The sequence below is a fragment of the Mirounga leonina genome, unplaced genomic scaffold, assembly GCF_011800145.1.
Source record: "Mirounga leonina isolate KUSES-001 unplaced genomic scaffold, KU_Mleo_1.0 Mir_99, whole genome shotgun sequence".
NCBI classification, from domain to species: Eukaryota; Metazoa; Chordata; class Mammalia; order Carnivora; family Phocidae; genus Mirounga; species Mirounga leonina.
Genome location: NW_023270971.1, coordinates 3,059,590 through 3,077,986, shown reverse-complemented (window position 1 = coordinate 3,077,986; position 18,397 = coordinate 3,059,590). Strand labels below are relative to the sequence as shown.

Sequence of the window (18,397 nt, the reverse complement as noted above, 5' to 3'; positions counted from 1 at the left end):
AAAACCACAGAAATATATCAATTGATGCAGAAAAGCCATTAGGCTAAACAGAACATCCATTCATGATAAAAAAAAAAAACTATTAGCAAACTAGGAATAGAAGGAAACTTCCTCAATCTGATAAAAGGCATTAAAAAAAATAAAAAACTTGGGAGTGCCTTGGTGGCTCAGATGTTTAAGCCTCTGCCTTCAGCTCAGGTCATGATTCCAGAGTCCTGGGATAGAGCCCCACATTGGGCTCCTGGCTCAGCAGGGAGTCTGCTTCTCCCTCTCCCTCTGCCTCTCCCACTGCTCATGCTCTCTCTCTCTCTGTATGTCTGTGTCTCAAATGAATAAATAAAATCTTTTAAAAAAATAAATAAATAAAAAACTTTAGTTAACATTACACTTAATGGTGAAAAACTGAATGCTTTTCCCTAAGATTGGTAAATGAAAAGAATGTCTACTGTCATATTTAACATCTTCTGGGAAGATGAAAAAAAAAACAAAAGGCAAAGAGATTGGAACAGAAGAAATAAATCATTCCTATTCACAGACCACATGATTACCTACTTTCAAAAATCCCAAAGAATCTACAAAATACTTACAGGACAAGTAAATTTAGCAAGGTTATAGGATACAAAGTCATTACACAAAAATCCTATTTTTTTTTTTTTTTTAAGTAAGCTCTATGCTCGATGTGGGGCTTGAAATCACGACCTCAAGATCAACAGTTGCATGCTCTACCCACTGAGCCAGCCAGGCGCCCTAGAATCTCTTATTTCTGCATATAGCAATGTACAATTAGAAATTGAAAACTTAAAAACAATGCAATAAATAAATAAATAAATATTATGCTATCTACCATAGCTCCCCAAAATTGAGATGCTTAGACATAGATCTAACAAAACATCTGTAGGATCTGAACATTCAAAACTAAAAGAAAAAACTGATGAAAGAAATCAATAAATAAATGAAACACACCATGTTTATAAGACTGGGAGACTCAACATAGTAAAAATGACAATTCTTGTCAAATTAATCTATAAATTTAAAGCAATACCAATCAAATTCCCAGCTGGATTTCTCATAGATACTGATAAGCTGATTCTAAAATTTAGAAGGAGGGGCGCCTGGGTGGCTCAGTCGTTAAGCGTCTGTCTTGGGCTTAGGTCCTGATCCCAGGGTCCTGGGATCGAGCCCCACATCAGGCTCCCTGCTCCGCGGGAAGCCTGCTTCTCCCTCTCCCGCTCCCCCTGCTTGTGTTCCCTCTCTCGCTATGTCTCTCTCTGTCAAATAAATAAATAAAATCTTAAAAAAAAAATTTTTTTGGAAAAATTACAATCACTCAATTATAATACACATTTACTATGAAGCTATAGTAATCAAGATTGTGGTACTGGTAAAGGGATTTAGATCAATAGAACAGAATGGTGACTACAGAAACAGACACAGACAAATATAACCAAATGATTGTGGATAAAGGTGCAAAAGCAATTCAGTGGAAAAAGGATAGTCTTTAAGGGTGCCTGGCTGGCTCAGTCAGTAGAGCATGCAACTCTTTTTTTTTTTTTTTTTTAAGGTTTTATTTATTTGACAGAGAGAAAGACAGCCAGAGAGGGAACACAAGCAGGTGGAGTGGGAGAGGGAGAAGCAGGATTCCTGCGGGGCAGGGAGCCCGATGCAGGGCTCGATCCTAGGACCCTGGGATCATGACCCGACCCGAAGGCTCAATGACTGAGCCACCCAGGCGCCCCAGAGCATGCAACTCTTGATCTTGGGGTTGTAAATTTGAGCCCCATGTTGGATTAGAGATTACTTAAATATAAAAACAAACAAACAAAAAAAGGTAGTCTTTACAATAAATGGTGTTGGAATAAGTGTACATTTGTATGCCAAAAAATCTCAAATTAAATCTCACACTTTATATAAAAATTCACTCAAAATGGATCATAGATATGAATGTAAAACATTAAACCTCAAAACTTTGAGAATACAAAAAAGTCTTCCTGACCTGGGGTTGTTACTGAACATACAGCTACTAACTCAGGAAAGGCAAGGGGAAACCCTGACACTGCTACAGCCATCTGCTCCTTCTAGGGAATCCCAAGGGGGTTTGCCAACACTATTTCCAAACAAACTTAGATAAACTCATCTCAAGAAAAGCCAACAACTCAAGAGACAAGGGTTTGCAAAAGAGAAACGGAAGTTACTTTGGGTGCCAGCAGCCGTGAGAGGTGGCCGGCTTGAGCCTTAATAACCAACGTCTCCACTAGCAAGATGGACACCTGTAATTTTATAGAAAGAGTTCAGGGGGATATGGGCGAGAAAGTGGGCAGAGAGTGTATGATGATTATGAGTGGGGGTCAGTATGTGTTCAGCCCACGATCACGGGCTAGAGAGGGGATCGGTGGGGTGTGGTCTTCTGGCATTGTGTTGCTATCCAGGGTTTTCTGGTCTGGTGGTTGGAATGTTTAGGTCTTCGCAAAATTCCTCTGTCAATGCCTCAAGAAAAGTGCCATAAGAAATAACTGTTGGGGGGGTGCCTGAGTGGCTCAGATGGTTAAGCGTCTGCCTTCGGCTCAGGTCATGATCTCAGGGTCCTGGGATCGAGTCCCGCATCGGGCTCCCTGCTCCGCAGGAAGCCTGCTTCTCCCTCTGCCTCTCTCTCTCTGTCTCTAATGAATAAATAAATAAAATCTTTAAAAAAAAAAAAAAGAAATAACTGTTGGGGTCTATAGTTGAGCAAGAGAGTTCACCGACAAGGTTAGGCAGAGTTCTTAGGACAACAAAAGTACAGTCCATAAAAGAAAAAAACTAGTAAAGTAGACTATCAAAATTAATAACTTTTACTCTATAAGATATTGTTAAAAGAATGAAAAGAAAAGCTACTGATTGGGAGAAAATATTTACAAACCACATACCTATCAAAAGGCTTACATCCAGAATATTTTAAGAACTCTCAAAGCTCAACAATAAGAAAACAAACAGGGTGGCGTGGGTGGCTGAGTCTGTTAAGCATCTGCCTTTGGCTCAGGTCACGATCCCAGAGTCCTGGGATCGAGCCCCACATCGGGCTCTCTGCGCAGCAGGGAGCCTTCTTCTCCCTCTGCCTCCCTCTCCCCCTGCTTGTTCTCTGGCAAATGGATGGATAAAATCTTAAAAAAAAAAAAAAAAAAGAAAAAGAAATCAAAGAGCCCAGGAGCGCATCAGTGGTACAGTCAGTTGGGCATCTGACTCTTGGTTTCCACTCTAGTCATGGGATCTAGCCCCACGAAGGGCTCAGCACAGAGTCTCCCTCTCCCTCTGCCCCTCCCTGCAGCATGTGTGTGCTCTCTAAAATAAATAAATCCTTAATAAAAAGGAAAAAAAAGCCCAATTAAAAAATGGGCAAAAGATATAAACACCTCTCCAAAATTCAACATAATTAGCCATTAGGGAAATAGATATAAACCACAATGAGTTAGCTATCACAGAAATACAAATCAAAACCACTGGATACTACTTCACATTCACTAGGATGGTTATAATAAAGAAAACAGTAACAAGTGTTAGCAAGATTGTGAAGACACTGGAACCCTCAATCACTGACAATGGGAATATAAAATGATGCAGCCACTTTGGAAAGAGTCTGACGGTTACTCAAAAGGCCAAAAAGAGTTATAACACTATCCAGCAATACAACTCTTCTGTATATCCCCAAAAGAATAAAAACATATGTCTACACAAAAACTTATATATCAATGTTTCATAGGTCATTATTCATAGTAGTCAAAAGTGGAAACAACCCCAATGCCCATCAACTAATGGATAAATAAAATGTGGTATGTCCACACAATAGAATCTTATTTATCAATAAAAAAGGAATAAAGTACTGATACATGCTACAACTTGGATAAACCTTGAAAACATTATGCTAAGTAAAAGAAGCCAGTCACAAAAGATCACATGTGATTCCATTTGTATGAAATGTCCAGAGTTGACAAATCTACAGAGACAGAAAGTAGATTAGGGGTTGCCTATGGCTGGGGAAAGGGAGAAACAGGAAGTAACAGCTAGGGTGCACAGACTTTCTTTTCGGGGTCATAAAAATGTTCTAAATTGACAATGAATGGTTGCACAACTCTGTGAATATACTAAAAACCATCAATTTTTACTTTATGTGAGTGAATTTTATGGCTTGTAAGTTATATCTCAATAAAGCTATTTAAAAACCACAATGAAGGGACGCCTGAGTGGCTCAGTCAGTTAAGCATCTGACTTTGGCCCAGTTCATGATCTCAGGGTCCTAGGATCAAGCCCATGGCGGGCTCTGAACTCAGTGGGGTCTGCTTGTCCCTATGCTGCCCCCTCCCGGCTCATGCTCTCTCTTTCTCTCAAATAAATAAAATCTTAAAAAAAAAAAAAAAAACACAATGAAGTATCATTATACATCTGCTAAAATGGCTAAATTAAAAAATACTGACAATATCAATGTTAATGAGGATGCAGAGCAACGAAATTTTCATACATCACTGGTGGAAAAGCAAAATGGTACAACCACTCTGAAAAATGTTTTAGCAGTACCTTACAAAGTTAAACATATGTTACCAATGACCCAGGAATCTCCCTCCTGGGTAGCTACTCTAGAGAAATGAAATCATGTTCACATAAACTCCTGTACACAAATATTTATTTACAGTGGCTCTATTTACAACTGTCAAAAACAAGAAATAATCCAAATCCCTTCCAGGGGTGAATGGATAAATCGTGGGGTACATCCACACAATAAAATATGTATTACTTGGCAATAAAAATAATAAGACTATTGATAAACAACAACTTGGATGAAGCTCATTATGCTGAGTGAAAACCAATCTTCACAAGACAGTATACTGTATGGTTCCATTTATATTACAGTCTCAAAATTACCAAACTATGGAGATGAAGAAAAGATTAATTTGGGGCGCCTATGTGACTCAGTCTGTTAAGCGTCTGCCTTCCATTCAGGTCACGATCCCAAGGTCCTGGGATCCCAAGGTCCTGGAGTCCTACATCAAATTCCCTGCTCAGGGGATAGTCTGCTTCTCCCTCTCCCCCTCCCCCCTGCTCTATTTTCAAATAAATAAATAAAATCTTAAAAAAAAAAAAAGATAACTTACTGCCAGGGATTATAAGAGTCAAGAGGGATAACATGAGGGAGTCTTTTGGGGTGATGAGGTCTTTTGGTATCCTGTACCCTGACTATTGTGGTGATGACACACATCTATACATGTATTGAATTCTAAAAACTGTTCACCAAAAGGAAAAAGTGAATTTTTCTTTGTAATTTTTTTATTAAGATTTTATTAATGTATTTGACAGAGAGAGCTAGAGAGCACAAGCAGTGGGAGCAGCAGAGAGAGGGAGAAGCAGGCTCCCCGCTGAGCAGGGAGCCTGATGCAGGGCTCGATCCCAGGACCCTGGGATCATGACTCGAACTGAAGGCAGACACTCAACTGACTGAGCCACACAAGTGCCCCATTTTAAAATGATTTTAAAAGATAAAATTTTATCTTATTTATTTTTTTAAAGATTTTATTTATTTGTCAGAGAGAGCGAGAGTAAGAGAGAGAGAGCACAAGCAGGGGGAGCAGCAGGCAGAGGGAGGAGGAGACTCCCCACCGAGCAAAAGCCTGATGAAGGACTCAATCCCTGGACCCTGGGATCATGACCTGAGCCGAAGGCAGATGCTTAACTGACTGAGCCACCCAGGCATCCCTAAAGATAAAATTTTTAAAATTCCAACTTAGAGTCAACTTTTTTCTTTAATTCAATTTTAACTCACTAAGTTATCACCTCTGATAATCGCATTTAGTTAAAAATACAGTATATAGCTCAAAGAAAGATAGTAGCAAAATGGAATACATCCTAAGGAGTACCAAGAGGTAGTAAAGCATCAGGAAATCTGGTAATAAATTAATAAAGGCTTAAAAAAAAACTGGTATGTTAAGCCTGGAGCATAGACGTAAAGGCAAGAATGAGTAATGACAAAGGTTTTCAATTATCTGAAAGGCTTACATATGCACGGGGGTTAGAATTTTTCTGTGTAGTATTAAAGGGAAACATCATTTACCAATGAATCCAAAAGTACAAAGGGTTTTCTAGGCCTCCAGAAATTCAGCATTTATTCCTCAATTATTAGATAATCAAGAAGGAGGAAATTCTAGAAATTTTTGCATTAAACAAAAGGTCAGGCAGGATGATCCTACAGTTTTCTTCCAATTCAAACACTGTATAAATCTATGGACTGTAACTTCTAGAGTTAACCTAGCAAAGTAGAAGGCACTGAACATCTAAAAAAGGTAACTCTTCCTGTCAAAATATCACCTTTCATTGCATAAAGGTAAATATTACAGAGCACGTTGAGTTCCAAATTTTTAAAAAGACTAAATAAATACAAAATCTTAACAAAAGCCATATTGAGACCTACTTTATTTCCCCAAATCTGATTTGTCCTAAGGATATTAAAATTAAACTCAAATTACTAATGCCTAATTAAATCTAATTTCATTAGGCTTAAAAGACAAAAGTTATAAATATGAATTTCATGCAAATTTCTGTTAGTGAAGAAATCTGAAAAAGAAGTGTTCCTTCCACACAAAAAGTGGTAGTCCTCAAAAGAGCCAAAACATCTGCATTCACTTTAAAGCTCATCAAGACAGACTGACATTTTTAGAAGTATATGGCTTGCTGAACAGTCATCTAGAACAGGATCTTTTGTCTAGTAAACCCTATTCAAGGACCATTTACTTATGTATGGAGTGGCTGAATAAAGGAAAGAACATATTTTTGAGTCCTAGAAAACGCAAAGAAATAAACTCTTCATCTAGCTTTGTTAAGGATATAGCAAAACATACTACAAAAAAGCAGCCAGATCTTTACGCTCAGTCTGTGCTCTCAACATCGGAACCAATTCTAAGAAAACACTGAAACAAAAGAACTCTAGAAAAGCATACAACTTTCTTAGAGAACTACATCTAGCCAAAGACCACCTCCCCAAAAAAGGCATTTCCATTTTAAAGGATAAAACACTTTCTTCTTAAAACTTTGAAGGGCAGAGTTCAACAGCTGCGCTATATTAAACCTGAGCCCTTCCAAAAGGAAGAACAAGAGTCTCTAGAGAGCAAGTAACATGGCCTGCTTTCTCCAAAATTACCAAAATGCCTGCTCTGCCTCAAAGGAAAGTTTCTCCGAGAAAAAGCCTCCACACAGTGCATGGGTGAAAAGCATAAAACTTATAGATTAGGGAAATATGCAAAAATGGGAGAATTTTTGTTTGTTTCTGGAAATCTCCAACCTCTCCCCCAAGGAAAAATGCATTTTGAAGTCTTTCAAGATATAGCATGGAAACTATTTTAAAACATACGAACACAAACAGTAGCTTTCACCCTTAGCTTCCCATCAGAATCACCATAGAGCTAAGCCTCAACCTAATCTTCTAAACTACTATATACTGGGGCCAAAGCATCCGAATTTTTTATGCACACAACAGGTGACTTTGATGCACAGCAAGGGTTTAAAAACCACTAAACTGGAGTAAAATCCCATAAAGGCAAACATTAAGTCTAATGAGTAAAGGCAAAAAAAAAAAAAAAAAAGGTCACATTTGACAACTAACTAGTTCTAAAGAACCTAAGGTTGTATTCACCTATCAAAATAAGACAACAGAAAGAAAATTTGAAACAGGAATTCTAAATCACTCTCATACCATTACTTAAAAGACAAAAGACTTAGAATTCTTAGTTTGCTAAAATATCCAAATATTTTAGCTGAAAGTCATTGTGAAGAATCTGGCCACTCCATAATTCAGGTACAGTAAGGTTCCACGAGGGTCTTTGGATACTGCAAACTAAAAAAAAAAAAAAAGTTATAAGAGCTCATGTATTATATGCAATTATCTGTCAACCTTAAGAAAGCTCAAGGTTTTAATCACAGCCAAAATATATTTCAGCCATCATCAGAGCTTCATTAAGCCTACTTTGTTTTACACAAAATCCTAACAGGTTTACTTGCTTGGTATTCAAACTCATGACAAATGAAAAAGGGTAGTGAAACTGCTAAAAAGAAGCAGACCAGTCAAAGAGGGACACAAAAACACTATTAAAAAGCAGACAAAAGAACTCAGAAAGTATAGCAAACACTTGATAGTTTTTAAAGGAATCAGAATACAATAACTGTTTTTCCTAATGATCACTGGAATAAGGAAAAAAGAAAAATATGTTCAGTTTACCTTAATACATACATCACATGCACAAGAAAGTATAATAATCAAGTCACATATACAAAGTTTTTCACCAAAAATAATTACCAAACCTAAGGGGAAAAAAAATCCTTACTACAAAAAATAAAACGAAAAACCCTAATTTCTCAATTGGAGACTCTCACTGTACAAAAGGCACAGTACAGTGAAAATAAAGAGCATCAGATAGTTTCTCAAATAAAGACATCTTGCTAAAAGAAAAACAGAAGACACTGAGGTTTTATTTTACTATTATCAGACCTATATTTCTCACTACTAAAGTCAACATGTTCCTTTAGACTGCTAAACTGGACAATTTACTAGCAATGCAAATTTTAAAACCTGTTTCCTCATCTTTGTTTCCTCATCTGAAAAATGAGAAAAATAAGAACACCTACCTAAGTTATGGGATTACTGTGAGAAATACGTAAGATAATGCAGGTAAAGTATTGGCACAGTGACTAATACACAGTGAGAAATAAATGTCAGCTATTAGTAATTTGTGCTCAGAACAAATACCATAAAAATGATTCTCAACTTTCACCAAGGGATTTATTTTAGAAGCTTCTCCATTTGAAATTGTCTTACTCTGTATTTACCCCATACCCAAACAGAGGACATGTATTACGAAGGAAGCAAATTGCTCCTCCTTTCTCCACTAAGCCCAATGAAACATCAACTTTTAAGAATTTCAGGTAAAGTGGCTTGCAGAACCCAAGTCTAATAATCACATTTAGTTACTATTATTCCAAAAAAGTTATCATGTTCCATGAATACCCCTTCCCAAGTAAATTCATTTCTACCTCTTTTTTAAAAATTGAATACAAGAGTCAGGACACTTGGGGTCCCTGGGTGGCTCAGTCGTTAAGCATCTGCCTTCGGCTCAGGTCATGATCCCAGGGTCCTGGGATCGAGCCCCGCATCGGGCTCCCTGCTCGGCGGGAAGCCTGCTTCTCCCTCTCCCATTCCCCCTGCTTGTGTTCCCTCTCTTGCTGTGTCTCTCTCTGTCAAATAAATAAATAAAATCTTTAAAAAAAAAAAAAAAGGTCACGACACTTGTCAAGGAAATTTATGAGTACAAAAAAATCTGTAAGACAACTTCAATCCAGAAGTATAACACAGTTTTAGGTCAATATCCTAAACTCAGACAACCTCAAGTAATTAGAAAAAAGTATGTGTTGTAGATATCTTATATTCACATTTATGTAGGTTAGTGCTTCCTTGGCTTTCATTGATGAGGCTACTAACAGAATTACTACCTATGGCTTCCTGCTTTTCCTCACAATCACACATCTCTAAATATGTATTTACTCACCTATGTGATTATTTGTGTGCCAGTACATGGGTGCCATGAAGTATACAAAAATAAGTAAAAATTCTGTCCCCCTCCAAAAAAGCCTGTGGCCTCACTACTGATATACCAGTCCACATGCTAAAAACTGCTTATTTACAAGTGTGTGTATGAGTATGTGTGTAAAAAAGGGTCAGTATAGGTTGTTGTGTTGAGGCAACCGACAATCCAAATATCTTTGTAACTTACAACAAAGATTTATTTCTTAGTCACTTATTATTTTATGTAACCTGTAACAATCAGCTTCTAGCTTTGCTTCATGTGATCTTCATTCCAGGATCTAAGCTAAAAGAAAAAAATCCCACCTAAAATGTCCATCTCATAGGCAGAGGGAAAAGAGACATGGCAAAACATGAGACAGCTCTCAAAGCTTCTGCTTGACATGACATATTATTGCCAGTAACATTTCATTGGCTCAAACAAATCACCTGGCTAATGAGGCAGTGATGTATAATCCTGTCACAGGGAACAGAGGCAAATATTCTAAACAATAACAGCATCTATCACAATATCTATCACAAAGATTAAAGAAAAGAAACATATTCAGATATGCAAGCCAATAATAAAAGTAGTGTTTATTTAGGTAAGGTTTACTATGTGCCAGACACTATTCTAATATTTATCAGTATTAAAATATTTAATTTTAAGAAGACGTCAACAAAGATGTCTACTACTGAAGAAAACAGACCAACTATGGGTATTTCTTAATGAGGAAAATAAGCAAAACAATGAAACCTATTAGAAGACATTTTAGGGGCAGATGGGTGGCTCAGTCGGTTAAGCGTCCAACTCTTGATCTCAGCTCAGATCTTATCTCAGGGTCATGAGTTCAAGCCCTACCTTGAGCTCCACACTGGGGTGGAGACTACTTCAAAAAAAAAAAAGACACTTTAGAGATATTTCAAGCTCACTAAACTTGGCTTTGACATGTTTCAAAGAAGGCGAAAGTAGCTGCACTTCAGAGAGGAATTTATCCAGCTTATCTGAAGTAGAAGCCAACAACTGGTTTTAAATGTCTTAGATGTTTCTCAAATTTGGGCTAAGACAGTTTCCCAGCAAGGTGTAATATACACAGAACTCCTGTCAACCTTAGGACTGTCAACTTTAGCACATCTTACTCACTGGAGGTTCCTGGAGACTCATAATTTCATACTGGCTTATCTAATGCTGAAAAAGGAAATAAGGCAACACAACAGAGCCAGAGAAGGAGCACAAAATAAGCCTCCCAAAAAAGATCCATACACTTAGTTCCCACCACATCATTAATACCCTGTGCAGACCCTAAGGAACTGTGTTTGAGGTAAACACAAGATTCAGTTCAAAATGAGAAGTGATGGGGCGCCTCGGTGGTTCAGTGGTTAAGCGTCTGCCCTCGGCTCAGGTCATGAACCCAGGGTCCTGGGATGGAGCCCGGGGCTCTCTGCTCAGTGGGGAGCCTCGTTCTCCCTCTCCCTCTGCCTGCAGCTCCCCCTGCTTGTGCCCTCTCATTCTCTCTCTGACAAATAAATAAATAAAATAAAATAAAAAACAAAATGAGAAATGATGAAACGAGGCTAGATAAGTATATATGAATAGGTTAAAGAAAACAAAAACAAAAACCACTGTATCAAGCATGGAGTCTAAAGTACTGCTATTTTGAGACAGAGTACCATTTTATCTAGCTTTTAGATTAAAATCCTAAGTAGTTAAACTTACCCTGGACAATTCCACAAATAAGTCCGGGAAAGTAAGAATAAATGTAGGCCACTGATCCAAGTTTCCCCCGCTCTCACTCAATCCAGGGAAATGAGAAGCACATGGAAACTAAGACACTCTAGAGCATGAGCTCAGTAACTAGATCAACTGAATCATCTACACTGTTTAAATAATTTTTCCCCCTTATGTATGTTGTTGGGTTTTTTGGTTTGCTCTTGTTTTTTACTGATATACTATAGTTAATTTCATACAAGCTAATGTAACTGCATCTTTCCTTCTACTGATCTTTCTTCAATATTTGTTCACTACTCCCCTTCTTACCAACTGCCTGATTCTACTCTCCCTCATTTTATTCAAGTGATCTGAAATGTTACATTATTTGCAAATGTTTTATAAGCATTACAATAAAATGAATTTTAGATTTAGATTATCCAATTAATTGGTTCTCTTTCCACCTACAAACTTTTCAGATCCTCATTACCTCCCAATCATAATGGAAAGAGAAAACTTATGGATGAAAAGCCAATACTATGTAAAAGAGAAGGGCTATAAATTTGCCTCAAGGTGCGCTAACCGTAAGCTCTTTGTGTAAATAAATAGGGGCACGTGACTGGCTTAGTCAGTAGAGCATGCAACTCTCGATCTCAGGATTGTGAGTTCAAGCCCCTTACTGGGTGTAGCGGTTCCTTAAAAATAAAATCTTCAGGGGGTGGCGAAGTTGGTTAAGTGTCTGACTCTCCTGTTTGGGCTCAGGTCGTGATCTCAGTAGTGATGGCAGGGCAGGATCGTGGGGCCAACCCCCCAACGGGCTCCACGCTGAGACTCTTCCTCCCTCTCACTCTGCCCCTCCCCTCTCTAAAATAAATAAATCTTTTTTAAAAAATTAAAAAATAATATCTTTTTTAAAAAGGCAAATAAAGCGGCGTCTGAGTGGCTCAGCCGTTAGGCGTCTGCCTTCAGGCTCAGGTCATGATCCCAGTCTCCTGGGACCGAGCCCCGATTCGAGCTGCTGCTCAGTGGAAGGCCTGCTTCTCCCTCTCCCACTCCCCCTGCTTGTGTTCCTGCTCTCGCTATCTCTGTCAAATAAATAAAATCTTAAAAAAAAAGGGGGGGGGGCAAGTAAATGTGTCATTTGACTTGTGTTTAAAATTTGTTTTCCTTGGCAAAGTTTTTTAATGTGTGAAACAAAGGTCACCATTTATGATGTAATGTTTTATTTTCAAATCTCTTCAAACACATTTGCAAGCAGAAACTCTTCAAATTTGCGTAAGTAGTACTAATTATCATCAGTTTCCAAAATCCAGTATCTTACTTCAACTACAATAGCTGACAAAATAGCTGTGACTTAAGCTTAAATATACAGTCATATCTTAATTAGCCATGCACCAGTGGACCCTTCAAATTTGTTTTGAGTTCTAGGGCTACTATGAATACATTACTTGGGAATGCAAAATTAATCTCCATAATGTCTAGAACAAGAACTAACCTGATCACCTCTCTTACAGCCTAAGTCAATCAGTGAGGCATTTTACTTAAAGAAGCACTTTCCATTCTTCCAAGTTCCCCATACGTAAAATAGTTAACAACAAACTTTTTTACCTTTCCCCAATCTTAGCATCGTATTTTTCAAGAACCATATATTATGTATATATCCACTATTGCCTTCGAAGCTTTTCATAAGCCACTGACCCAACCCAGAACATCCTCTTCTTCTCCCCACCCCCCAACACCCACTATTTAAAACCTTAATAAAACTTACCTCTAAAAATCCTTTCTAATTAACTCTAGTTCTAACTTTCTGCATTCCCTTTATATTTTAATATAACACTAAATTAACTAGCATTTGACTAGACCAATTTTTAACCACCCCCATCTGTCCATACAGTCTTTCCATGTTACTCTAAGCACTTAGTGTAGTCTCCAGAGCATGCATAAAGATATTCAATATATGCCCTGGTTTCTAATAAACAATGAAAATAGCGATAAAACATAATTCTTCGCAGATAAAAATACTAGTGTGTATACTGTGTTAGTAACAAAGTCAGGAAAATTCGGAAAAACAGGGAAATCGAAAATCAATGCAGTCGGAAAAAACGCTTCACAAAACAAAAAAACACTATCACAAAAACGCTTCAAAGCAGAACAATAACAGCAACAATCTCTGAATTATTGTGAAGCTTTAATAAAATTCTGGATAGGAAACTTGCCAACATTACCACCAGCCTTTTAAAAATTACCTTCCAGTATTACTAACAGTGATATGTTCACTAACAACGAATTCCAAACAAGCAGTCTGATGAATAAAACAATCTTTCTGTATAGAAACCCACTAATACCACTTAAAGCCGTGTTAAGGGACAGAGGGATGTAACATTCCAACAAGGACTGGGAGTGACGGACAAACAGGTGAAAAATGGAGGAGTTCGGAAAGTGGGGAGAAAAATCAGACTCCTCCCCTTCTTTGGGGGCTAGAGCTCGGCTCGCAGACCCAGAGACAACCCCACCCCACGGACCCTCTCTCAGAGCAACAGTCCAAAAGCTTCCAAGAAACCATACGTCCTCCTTCCCCATCCCGGCATTCACGCCCCCACTCGCCTGGCCAGCGCCCCTGAATCGCAGCTAGTCCCAAATCCGCCTGCCCTCTCCGGAGGAAGAGGTCAGCAGAGAAAGCTTTCCCCGAGGCCTTCTCCGGGACCCAGCCAGCAGAGACCTCCGCACAAGTGGAGAGACCCCAGAAGCTTGAAGAAGAAGCCTGACAATCCTGTTACCTGATAGGAACCCTGGAAACGGAAATGGCAGCTACAGCCACTGCTCTTTTCCCCCACAACATTTGCCTCAGCGCCTCTGACATTGAGACCGCCGCCATCTTGCTGCAGGCAAACGCCAGGACGGATCTCCGGAAGGGACAAACTTCCTTCGTTCTCAAGGCTCTGTAACCACAATGTAATAGAGTGGGCTTTTGTTTACTTCATTTTTGTTTGGCGTTTAGAAAAGAGGTGGAAGGTTTGATTGACAGAGAAGAAGGAAAATGAATGGAAGAAAATGCAGCAGAGCATTAAGTGTAAATATTACCTCCATAAATTGTAATCTTTGTTGTTAGGACTGGTTATTTAATGAAAATACACCCCCACCCCAAAAGAAAAAAAAAAAACCTGGAAAATTTAAACACCTGCAACTCATAATTTTTTCAAAGGACTGAGCATATTTAGGGCCGAGCCCACCGGAAGAGCCAGAGGGCTCTCTGGCTTTTTGAGAACCTAAAGTAGTACTTTTCCAAAGTGTTGCCAGATTCAGAACATAAGCCCTCAGGAAAGGACTGTATTCAGTTTGATGTTCTCTAGTTGTAACGATCATATTTTCCAATTTGGACACATGGCCTGGAAAAGGGTTATTTTTTTGACATGTGGATTTCAATGAAAAACTAATGGAACACAATATTTGATATCCTTGTCTTCCCAGTAAATTCTGAACGTGCAATCATAATCTAAACACCAAGAATGTTATTAATGCTTCATACATATAAAACAAAAATTGTCTTCTGAGACCAGTGTTGGAAACATCTTTGTATTGTGGGCTACTGACCTTAAAAACAATGATTAACTGTGAATTATTTAAAATAAAAAGGTTAGTTGGGATGCTTGGGTGGATCAGTCTGTTAAGCATCAGCCTTAGGCTCAGGTCAGATCTTAGGGTCCCGGAATCAAGCCCCGTTTTGGGCTCCTGGCTCAGCCTTGAGTCTACTCCTCCCTCTTCCTCTGCCTCTGCCCCCAACCACTCTCACTCACGCCTGCACTCTCTCTCTCTCAAAAAAAAAAAAAAAAAGTTTGTTAAAGAAAAAAAATCATAAAGAAGAGAAAATACATGTACTATATTTATTGGGAAAAAAACAATCCATATATGAGTGGACTCGCATAGTTCAAACCCATGTTGTTCAAGGTTCAACAGTACTGTTTCCATTCTTATAATTTTGACATTTCAAGAATGTTACATAAATTGACTCATGCAGTGTATGACTTTTTGAGATTGGCTTCTTACACTCAGCATAATGCCCTTGAGAACTGTTCAAGTTAATGCATGTATCAACAGTGCATTCCTTTTTATTGCTGAGTAGCATTCCTAGTGTGTTAGGATCCTCCAGAAAAGCAAAGCCAATAAGATACACATGTGGACGTACCTATTTGTTTAACCATTCACCTACTGCAAAATATTTTGGTTGTTTCCCGTTTTTGGCTATTACAAATAAAACTGCTATGAACACTCGTGGGTTTTGTGTGTGTCTGTGTGTGTGTGTGTGTATAGACATAAATTTTCATTTCTCTGGGATAAGTGTTCAAAAGCACAATGTGATATATGTATGTTTGTTTTTAAAGAAACTGCTTAACTATTTTTCAAAGTAGCTATACCATTTTACATTCCTACCACCAATATATGAGATACAGTTTCTCCTTATCCTCACCAGCAGTTGCTATTTCACTATTTTTGATTTTAGCTCAACCAACATTAATAATAGGTGTGTCATGATATCTCATCATGGCCTTAATTTACATTCCCCTAATGGCTAATAATATCAAATATCTTTTCATGTGCTTATTTGCCATCTGTATATTCTATGTTAAATATCTCATGTCTTTTGCTCATTGAATATTCACCAATCCTATGTCCTAAACATTTTCACCTATGTTTTCTTCTAAAGTTTTTTTAGCTTTACCTTTTACAGTTAAGTCTATGGTCTTTTTTGAGTTAGGTTTTTAGTTAATAAGGTGTGAGGTTTAGATCAAGATTCAATTTTTTATCTGTGGATATCCAGTTGCTTCAGCACTCTATTTAAAAAAGACTATCTTCCATTGAATTGCTTTTGTACCTTTTGGCCATACTATTTCTGGGTTTTCTATTTCAGAAGGAATTTTAAGCCCTAGGATAGTATTGATGTTGGGTTAAATTTTAATAAAGATTTTTTGGGTTTTTTTAAGATTTAATTTATTTCAGGGCACCTGGGTGGTTCAGTTGGTTAAGCAGCTGCCTTCAGCTCAGGTCATGATCCCAGAGCCCCAGGCTCGAGTCTCACATTGGGTTCCCTGTTCAGCGGGGAGTCTGCTTCTCCCTCTGACCCTCTCCCTTCTTGTGCTCTCTCACCCTCTCTCTCTCAAATAAATGAGTAAAATCTTTTTTAAAAATTTTTTTGGGTGCCTGGGTGGCTCAGCCATTGAGCGTCTGCCTTCGGCTCAGGTCATGATCCCAGGGTCCTAGAATCGAAACCCGCATTGGGCTCCCTGCTCCGCGGGAGGCCTGCTTCTCCCTATCCCACTCCGTCTGCTTGTGTTTCCTCTCTCACTGTGTCTCTCTCTCTCTCTGAAATAAATAAAATCTTTAAAAAAAAAAAATCTTTTTCTTTTTTTTTTTAAAGATTTTATTTATTTCAGAGAGAGAGATAGTAAGAGAGAGCACAAGCAGGGAGGAGAGAGAGAGGCAGGCTCCCCACCAGCAGAGAACCCAATATGGGGCTCAATCCCAGGACCCCGAGATCATGACCTGAGCCAAAGGCAGATGCTTAACCGACTGAGTCGCCCTGGGGTCCCTGGTATTTTATTTTATTTTATTTTATTTTATTTTATTTTTTTAAGATTTTATTTATTTATTCATGAGAGACAGAGAGAGAGAGAGAGAGAGGCAGAGGGAGAAGCAGGCTCCCAAGGAGCAGGGAGCCCGATGCGGGACTCGATCCCAGGACCCTGGGATCATGACCTGAGCCGAAGGCAGACGCTTAACCATCTGAGCCACCCAGGCGCCCCTTTGGTATTTTATTTTTTAAGGAGTAACTTATGATCTGTCCCAATGTTCATCAGGTCAACTTACTGGAGCCTTGTTCCTAGTCCCATGGACCAAAACTCAACCTCTCCACCTACCACCTATTCTAGTCCCTTCCTTTTGTGAATTTGGAATCCAGAGGGAAGACTTCACTGGTCTGTTTCCCTTTCTACACAGCCTTTGATCCCAAATCAGAATTGCTAACAATACACTCCTGTAGAATATCTGGGTCTCTTGACCTTCTGAAGCTGGGTTCCCTCAGCTGTCCATAGCTGAAGTCCTTGCTGACCTCACATATAGGATATAGGCCTAAGAATGGAACAGAAATAACTTGCTATGTGCATTTATTTATTTAATTTTTTTTACAATTTCACCTAACTATAGACTCTACCACTGAGCTTAATAAAATGTCTACGTCTAAATACCAGTTTGATATTTCAATAGGAGTATTAAAATTGACTTTACTGGGGCGCCTGGGTGGCTCAGTCGTTAAGCGTCTGCCTTCGGCTCAGGTCCTGATCCCAGGGTCCTGGGATCGAGCCTCACATCAGGCTCCCTGCTCCGCGGGAAGTCTGCTTCTCCCTCTCCCACTCCCCCTGCTTGTGCTCCCTCTCTCACTGTGTCTCTCTCTGTCAAATAAATAAATAAATAAATAAAATCTTTAAAAAATAAAATAAAATAAAATTGATTTTACTTTTGCTTGCATTTCATGTATGGTGACCAAAATCCTTCTGAGCAGCTCATCATTGCTAAACAAAACAGCAATTTTTTTTTAAGATTTTATTATTTATTTGAGAGAGAGAAAGCACTCGCACAAACAGGGAGAGGGGCAGAGGGAGAGAGAGAAGCAGGCTCCCCACTGAGCAGGGAGCCCAACTCAGGGCTTGATCCTAGGACCCGAGGATCACGACCTAAGCGAGAGACAGACGCTTAACCGACTGAGCCACTTAGCTACCCCAACAAAATGGCAATCTAAGACACTTGTTTTACTACTAATTAGTATTCACTATCTAACTGTATCTGACTCCTCAGTAGTTTGGCATAGCTTTTAATTCATTGAGTATCTTTTTTTTTTTTTTAATTCACTGAGTATCTTTAACCTCATTTCCCAAATGATATTCTGGGGAACACTACTTGTGAGAAACATTAACAGGTGCTCCTAAAAATTGCTTCCATATTACTAATATTCTAGACTTGAATATTCACAATATCCTTGGAGTACTTTTTTTTGTCCAGTTCTATTGAGATATAATTGACATATAACATTTTGTAAATTCAGGGTGTAAAACATGATGATTTGATATATG

General features: G+C 38.6%; 1 protein-coding gene across 1 annotated transcript in view; it reads right to left on the bottom strand.

Annotated features, from left to right (window-relative positions):
* Positions 1-14,197, bottom strand: part of LOC118006809 (NADH dehydrogenase [ubiquinone] iron-sulfur protein 4, mitochondrial) — a 117,362-nt gene extending 103,165 nt beyond the window's left edge. The window contains exon 1 of the mRNA XM_034999610.1: positions 14,054-14,197. Within this exon, the coding sequence (XP_034855501.1) occupies positions 14,054-14,151 (98 nt within the window). The 5' untranslated portion in view covers positions 14,152-14,197. The remainder of the gene's footprint in view (positions 1-14,053) is intronic.
* Positions 14,198-18,397: the final 4,200 nt, after the last annotated feature.